The sequence below is a fragment of the Cyrtonyx montezumae genome, unplaced genomic scaffold (assembly GCF_038088225.1).
Source record: "Cyrtonyx montezumae isolate F1298 unplaced genomic scaffold, pur_monq_1.0 scaffold_65, whole genome shotgun sequence".
Lineage (NCBI taxonomy): Eukaryota > Metazoa > Chordata > Aves > Galliformes > Odontophoridae > Cyrtonyx > Cyrtonyx montezumae.
The window spans coordinates 461,561-469,118 of record NW_027072073.1 but is presented as its reverse complement, the minus strand read 5'-3'; the positions used below and the strand labels follow the sequence as shown (position 1 = coordinate 469,118).

General features: G+C 50.2%; 1 protein-coding gene across 1 annotated transcript; it reads left to right on the top strand.

Annotated features, from left to right (window-relative positions):
- The first annotated feature begins 4,904 nt into the window (after window positions 1-4,904).
- Window positions 4,905-6,462, top strand: LOC136057430 (ciliary microtubule associated protein 1A-like). Its single transcript, XM_065750151.1, has 3 exons — window positions 4,905-5,010; window positions 5,579-5,808; window positions 6,269-6,462. The coding sequence occupies exons 1-3, from the start codon at window positions 4,905-4,907 to the stop codon at window positions 6,350-6,352; spliced, it is 420 nt and encodes a 139-aa protein (XP_065606223.1). The 3' UTR covers window positions 6,353-6,462.
- The last annotated feature ends 1,096 nt before the right edge of the window (window positions 6,463-7,558 follow it).

Below are 7,558 nucleotides of genomic sequence, written 5' to 3'. Positions count from 1 at the left end.
GTTCTAATACAAGTACCTGCTTGGAAAGCAGAGAGTAGTTTTGAGACTGCAACATAAAGTTAATTGTGTTGAGACTTTCTTGTTCTCCAGAGCAGGGGATGGTATGGAGCTGGTGGGATGTCCACTATAGATTCTGCAGAAATCACTCTTTCAGCTTCTAGGTGGTGGCAAAAGCTGATTTCTGGGTAGCAAGCACATTGTGCTATCCCTGAGAGTGGAAAACATAAGGAATTGGGGAGAGCAGTGCAAGGAAGGCCCAGCTTTCCCTTGAAAGCAGAATGTGCAGGGGATGTGCCTGGTTTTGCATTTGCTAGATGCAGACACTTCCCTTCTCCCTTTCTCCTTTTCCCTCTGTGAAATCCTGTATTTCGGGGCTACGTAGGGAGTGTAACCTCAGAGTTAAGCTGAAGCATAAATCCCCTGTTCTGTAATCATCCAGCAAAACTGTGGCTGGCCTGTGCCCTTCCAACCAGGCCCGAGAGCTCTGAAGCCCCACTGCTGTCCTCGTTTGACTCCAGATCGATCTGGATTGAACAGCTGCAGCAGCATCTCCATCGTGCATTAAACACTGGTGATGTGTCACGGTGGAGCTCCGCAGGGATACGTTGTGTGGGTGTGCTGAGGAGGCTGTCAGGACCGTGAGCACAGTGTGTAAATGTTTAGGAGAGATGGTGTTTTAAAGGCGATTTCCTGGGCTGTGTGTTTTGTTGGTCTTCATCCCAATGCGTCACAGAAATGAAATGTGATGTGGGGAGATAACAGCAGGATTGCTGCCTCCATGCCCGTGGCTGCTGCGGGATTATTCCAGCTTTGTATTTGTGTCTTTCTTACAGGCCTCAGGATACTGCTGTCTGCATCATTGGAGGGGCACTGACCATGTGCAGCCTGAACCACTCCAACCCGGGTGTCAAGCTGAAGGTTTGATGTGTGCTTTGCTGAATGCAAGTAGATCGGTGTAGGTCTTCCTGCTTATAGTTCACCATACATTGTACTGTGAATGAAAAGCCAATGCAGCACGCAGGGATGCAGAGCTGACTGTGGTCTCACTGCTTCCGTTGAAATCTGGAGCAGTTGGCACTCAATAGCAGTGAAGTTAACGTACCTATGATTAGAATGGAGTTCTGTGATCACGCTGCTCTCAGGCCCTCTGCCACCCACAAGCCTGCAGAGCACTGGCTGTGCCTTTTGCATTTGTCCCTGGAGAAAAGAGTTTTCTTTATGGGTTTGTTTTGCACTCCAAGCTGTCTGGGAGGCCTGACAATTTTGAGGGCTCAGTGCCTTTGTTTCTTGCTTCCACTGAACGACATCTGAGCAGAAAGAATGTCCTCTGTTATAGAATCGCCCCCTGTAACATCCTATCATCTTATTCCAGGAGAATGATTTTTGTTCTTGTAGGAAGCAGTCCCCTGTCTTGTGTATGTGAGGTCTATCAGGACACCAGAGGTCAGTCAGTGGAACAGCCTCCGTAGGACAGTGCTCTCAGAAGGAGGGAGTGTGACAGGTGACACGTCTCTCCCACTTGTTGCAGCAGGAAGTGTGGTGAAATTCAGTCCCAGGACAAGCCCCTGGGTTGTCCAGCAGCTGCTTGGAGCTGAGAGGGAGCACCAAGCTGGGAGGGAAGGGCAGCTCCAGCATGACCAAAGGAAGCACCAACAGAGTGGTGCCGCACGGGAAGAAGTTGTGCTTCTCAGCATTCTGGATAGCATTTTCAGAGCTGACCAACCACTCTGGGTGCCTCAGCAGTGCTCTGGAGCTCAGGAGGCACACAGTGTTAGTGCCATAGGCTTTGTATGTCAGAAATGCAGTTGCCAAGCGCTTCCTTGATCTCAGTTACTGACAGGTGAATGCAGGTATGGTGCATGAGCTAAAAAATGGATTTGGTTTTAGGCCATATCTGTGCACTGTTGCTGCATTAGAGCACAGTGTGATGTTTTTAACACTCCTGCACTTTTGCCCTTCCCTTTCACTCCTTCAGACTCCAAAGCTGCCTACCCAGAGCAGTAACAACTCTTAAGCAAGGTGTTCCAGTGGTTCTCATGGTCACTTTGCTAAGAAAAAAATGCCCAAACTCACTGAATTCCCTCTCCAAAATGTGTCCCGTTCTTGTGTTTGATATCAGCTGACGAGAAAGCTTCTGAGCTGGTGATAGCCCAGAAGCAAAGTAGTGTCATATGCTGGGTTGCAGAGGCAAGTCTGTATTAGCCCTCATGTCAGCCAGTACCTGTCCAAATTACCAGGCTTCCTTGACCTTCTGCTTTCCAGAGTGGCCTTTGAACTAAATCCTGTGCTAGCCAGACCTGGAAATAGTAAGAGATCAGCAGATAGACTAGCTGCTCTTTACTTACGAAAAGGAATTAAAAGTCCTCTTGTAAGGATGTGGAAGAACTGGTTCTTGTTCAGCCTGACATCCAGTGCAACCTCACAGTCTGCCATTGCATTCTGGCACTGATTTTGACATCTGCCAACAGCCTGCATTAAACCTTGACCAGTGTCTGTGCTGAGAACCTGGATGATGCTGTCATCACACCACGCTAAATACAAAAGAACAGAGTGAGTCTAGGAAGGTGGCACAGTTTTTCACTCCAGGTTGGAGGCTGAGACCTGCCCTGTCAGGGTATCAGTGCAGCACATTCAGCAAAAACAGTCAGTGGGGGAGTGGGAATGGAGGAAACCTCCTGGCAGTGTTGGATCTAGAAGGAAAAGAAACAGGACAGGCAGGAAGGGATGGTGTTAGTTTGAGGTTCCCTCCCCAGTTCTGCTGCTGACCTGTGAGGTGCCAGCAGGCAGCTTTCTGCTTTGTCTGTTTGTCTCTGAAGGTGTCTGAGATTTGTGACATTCAGAATTTGCAACTACACTCCTTAGATTTGTGCTGTAAGGAGGAACATTAGCTAGGTGGGGCTTCCACTGTGAGTGAGTTTTGGCAAAGCCTCTGAATTCATTACAGAAAAATGAGGATACTGTATCAGAATGTGCATTTCAAGGAATGAAGTGAAGAAAAGAAAAAATAAATCATTTAGAAAGACTGTTGCTTTGTAGGGGATGAATGCTATGGGGTCCAATCTGGGAACACTGAGACAAGGGTTCTCAGGAGTCCTGCTCTGGAAATAACCCTGTCCCAAGAGAGTCCTGCTCTGAAAATAGCCCCGTCCCAGTGAGTTGCTTTTCCCTCTTGGTTTGAATAAAATTTCCTGAATGATGAAAGGCCGCACTGGTAGTAACTGTAGAGCTTCTAAGACAAAGATCTTGGTGATTTTCAGGGGCTGGCTGACACTCTGCAGGAGGAGGAGCAGCATGCAGAGCAGAGCGAGCCAGCTCCCACCAGGTACCTGAGAAAAGGAGGCAAGTTTCCTTTCTGCAGCAGTCACAGCAGAACACATGAGGATTTTGGCGAGATCAGCAAAGAGACCAGTATGTGAGCAAACCTGATGTGGTGGTCTTCTAACTCCCCCAGTAATCCACCAGCATTCCTTTAAGGAACTGCTGCTTATTTCTGCTGGATTAGGGCTGAAAGGTCCCAGTAAAGGAGAGTTTGAGATTGATGCAGGGAGCAGCCCGTGTAAGCACACTAATCCTGTGCCTTCATTGTTCTTACAGCCCACCTTAAACTGTGATCAACATCTGTGTTTATGGAGTGGGGGACGGCTTTGGGATGCACTTCTTCTCAAGGCACAGCACAAACAAGCCGTTGGAGCTGGCTGTGTTACAGCTCTACGTTGGTGAGAAGCCTATTTGTGAAAGAGTCCATCTGTACTGTCCAATGGGATGCTTGAAAAGTGTGGGGGTGAAAATGCTCCTTTACACCCTGTGTTTGCAAAGGTCTCAACTTGGGCATAGGAAGGCCCTTCTTGAATTTCCCTTATGCTGCATAGTGGCGTCAAGGAGAATCTGTCTGTGTTGATCTTTATGGATTTATGTCTGCATATATGCAAAATAAGAGCAGGTATTTCATAGCAACGCTCACATAGAGGGGTTTCTTGTAAATAAATCAGGTTACAGGCTCTCTCGTTGGAGATTATTCCTCGATTTAAGAAACTTAACAGGCAGCCCCTTGCCATTTGGTGTATGGAAGTACATCAGTACCTATTGGAAGTGCCGTGAGATCCTATGAGAAATGCCAGCAGGGTGGAAAAAAATCAGTTGTTGTCAGGTTTTCCATTGTTTTTGTAATCAAACCAGGTTGGCTGCCTGTCACTTTGGAAATGTTGGCTGCCCTACTACAGACACTTCCATTCTTAGATGATTTTGAGAACAAGAAAGGGCTTATCTGTACGAGGAGCCCAGGCAGGGCACCCTGCAGAGCTGTGCCCCGTGGAACAGATCCCAGATGTGCCCACTGTATGCATCTCTTCTGCTCAGCGCTCTGGGGATGGAGGGGATGGCACGGACTGCCAGGGCCATGCCCCAAGGCTGCATTCATAGGGTTTGCTTTTTATTTTCTTATCAGTGTTTCTGTTTTATTGCTTTTATTTTTCTCTTCCCAGTAGTTTATGGAGGACTGTTTTATGATTTCTCATCAAGTTTATTTCCTTTTTCCAGAAATTTTTCAGAAATGCGTCACTTTTTATCTCAAAAATTTTCAGTCATCATTTTCAGAGTTCCTTATTTCAGGAAGTTTCTTCACGAGTTTTTCATTTTTTTGCTCAGATTGCTTTATTTCACAAGTTTGATGACTATGTCACAGATTGTAAGGAGAAATTGCTGCCGGCCCTTCTGGCTCAGGAGCTGCAAGCCACGTGGCGGACAGCTGGCAGCTGAGCAAAGGAGAGACTCGTCTCCTGCCTGCCCCTCTGGGCTGCAAGGCGTGGGGGGCAGGAAGCAAAGCTCACCTGTGGCCTCCGTCAGGGCAGCCCATCAGTAACTCCTCTGCTCTTGCCTTTAGGCTTTGGAGGCATCTCTGCGCCAGCATGGACGGAGCCTGGGTGGGGACGTGGAGACCTCATCGCCCACGCGGCCTCATCTCGGCCCAGTTCCCCAGCCCCGGGCCCCAGTACTGCATCCCGGGGACAACAGGTACAGCGACCGTTCCCAGGGCATGGGGCGCGCTGGGGCCGTCATGGGGCAGAGCAGCTCCCGAGCCTTTCCCCTTTCTGTCACAGCCTCCCGGCTCTCTGGCGCAGCAGCGAGCCAGGCCTGGCTGAGGAAGGCCGATCCCGCCGGTGCTGCCCTGTGTGACCCAGGGAAAGAGGGGCCCTCTTCTGCCCAGCACAGGCTCAGCTTTGCAGCTGTACAGAGGCGTTACGGGGTCTTGCAGAACAGCTGACCCTTAGGGGGCTCTCGCTGTGGAGTGCCTGCATGGGTGGTGCGGGAAATCCTTTGGAAACTGCTGGGTACAGGCAGCGTGCTGGCCAAAGCTCCGCTGTCTTTTTCTGGTGACTTTGCAAGGCACTCACATGGCTGCTTGCACTAAGGGACTGACTGTTGTGCTCCGAGGTCCTGCACAACTTTCCTGCTTTGCTCTTGGAGGAAGAAGTCACGCGGGAAGGGAAATTCGGGGCCGGGCACTTAACTGCCCCTGTTCCAAAGCAGCTAGAAACATGCAGCCACACAGAGGTGTGCTCTCTTCTGCTTTTCCTCCTAGGTTACGTGGGCCACAGCCCCACCAAAGCCCACGCCCCCATGTACAGCTTTATAGGGTTTAAACTGCCTGCAGTGGAGAGCTGCGGGCCAGGTCCCTGCTACTTTGTGGAGCCTGCCATCACCAGGAAGGGGAAGTACATGGCTCCAGGCACCCACCTCCAGGGACGACCCAGGACAAAGACTGCCATCACCCCCGGACCAAGTGAGTACCACTTGTGCAGCACATTTGCCGTGGGTCAGCTCATGCCATGATGGAGCTGTAGGTCTTTTGTGAGAGAACACAAAATGCTCTGAGCAGTGATAGAGAAGGACAAGTGCCCAGGACCATGGGCCAAGGGAACGAGGACCCCAAGTCCTGAAAGAACTAAGGAGCAGGGGGCTGACAGGAGGGGCAGCAAGGCAGGACACAGTGGTGGGGTGCGGAAAAGCATTCCCAGGTGCTGCCTGGGTCCCGCAGCATTTCTGCAGCTCTTCAGAAGAGCCTCTCCTCGGGAAGTTGTCTCTGTGGCTGTGGAAGGGAACCAGGAATTCACTTTCTTTCCCTGCCACCGTCCCACCTCCGAGCTGAGGAAGGGACAGCAGCTTCCCGCTCCCTTTCCCTTCAGTGGGATGCACTGGGACAGCGGGCTGCCAGGGCAGCAGAGAAGAGAAGGGCCCTTGCTGATCTGCCTTTCCTTTTTCCTCCTTCCAGGTGACGCTGATCAAGCCCCAGGCACCTGCGTGCACTTTTGGAATCCAGCATTCCATCTACACAGCCCCTCTCATTGCTGAATAAAGCAGCAATTTCTGAAAGGCCTTGTTTGCTTGCCTGGAAGGGAAGGGGACGCAAAGACACAGAAATCAACTGCTGCTTTCAGTCTGATTCCGTTTCTGTGTATTGAGTTTGGCTTTTGCCTCTTGGACATTAGTGACAGTAGAACATCATTAAAAAAAATTAAAAAATTAGTTACCTATATGTATGCTTTCTTGTTATTCCTTTTTCCTATCTGCTGCATACAGGAACACGCCACGGCTTCATGAAGCCTTTCAGACATCAGTGAGTTGGAAAGCACTGATGCTTGCTTTATCAGTAATCTGTGTTACTGATGTTGGCCATGTGCTGAAGTAAATCATAAGAGAGCAAACAGCAAAGGGAGACCGGCCTTGGGCAGTGCTGTCAGAAACATGGGGAGGGGAGGGAGGATGTTTAGAGTAGCCTTTCTCTTGCTGTGCTGCAGAAAACGGAGACTGCACTGTAGTAACTGAGGCACCTTCTGTTCCCTACATGTACCTCAGCAAGTGTGAGCTGGAAGGCTGTTGTATTGCACGGTGTTATCAACAAACCTCCCCTCTTCTGTTTAGTGAATCTTGAATGCCCAACATGTGGTCTCCTGTTTGTGTTTGGCCAGCACACGCTTCATTGTGCGCCCACCCACTCACAGCATCATCTTCTGTAGAAGCTGAGACAGACTGTGCTCCCATTCCCATCCGCTGGGGCTGGATGAAGGGGGAGAAGTGGAACTGAAAGGAAAGAAGAGGAACCAGAGATGCAAAACAAATCCTTTACATGAGGTGACCACTAAGATCTTTCTCAGAATGACAGCTAAAAGATCTTGATAAGTGAAGCCTGTGAAAGGTGAGCACGTGATGGAGGGGCGAGGGGCACGGCAGGTGTCTCCCAGCCTTGGGAGCAAGCCCTGGGCTGTGGAGGTGGCTCTGCTGGCTGCCTGGCTGAGAACCTGGCCCTGTCTGGCACTTTGTTTTTATAAATGTTGTGTCTAAATTGACAACTTGAAGTGCAGCAGGAAGAGGCTCTCCTGGAATATATTGCTCCTGATGAGACTGTCTGTCCTTCAGGGTGACCGCTGATTTGCAGGAGGGGAGACTTTGGTTTTTGCGTGTGTGCCTTTTGTGGACCCGTTGTGTTGCTCTGGTTATCACTTCCAGGAGCCTCCTGCCCCAGGACATTAAGCCAGAGCCCAAAAACCCAAATCTCACCCCC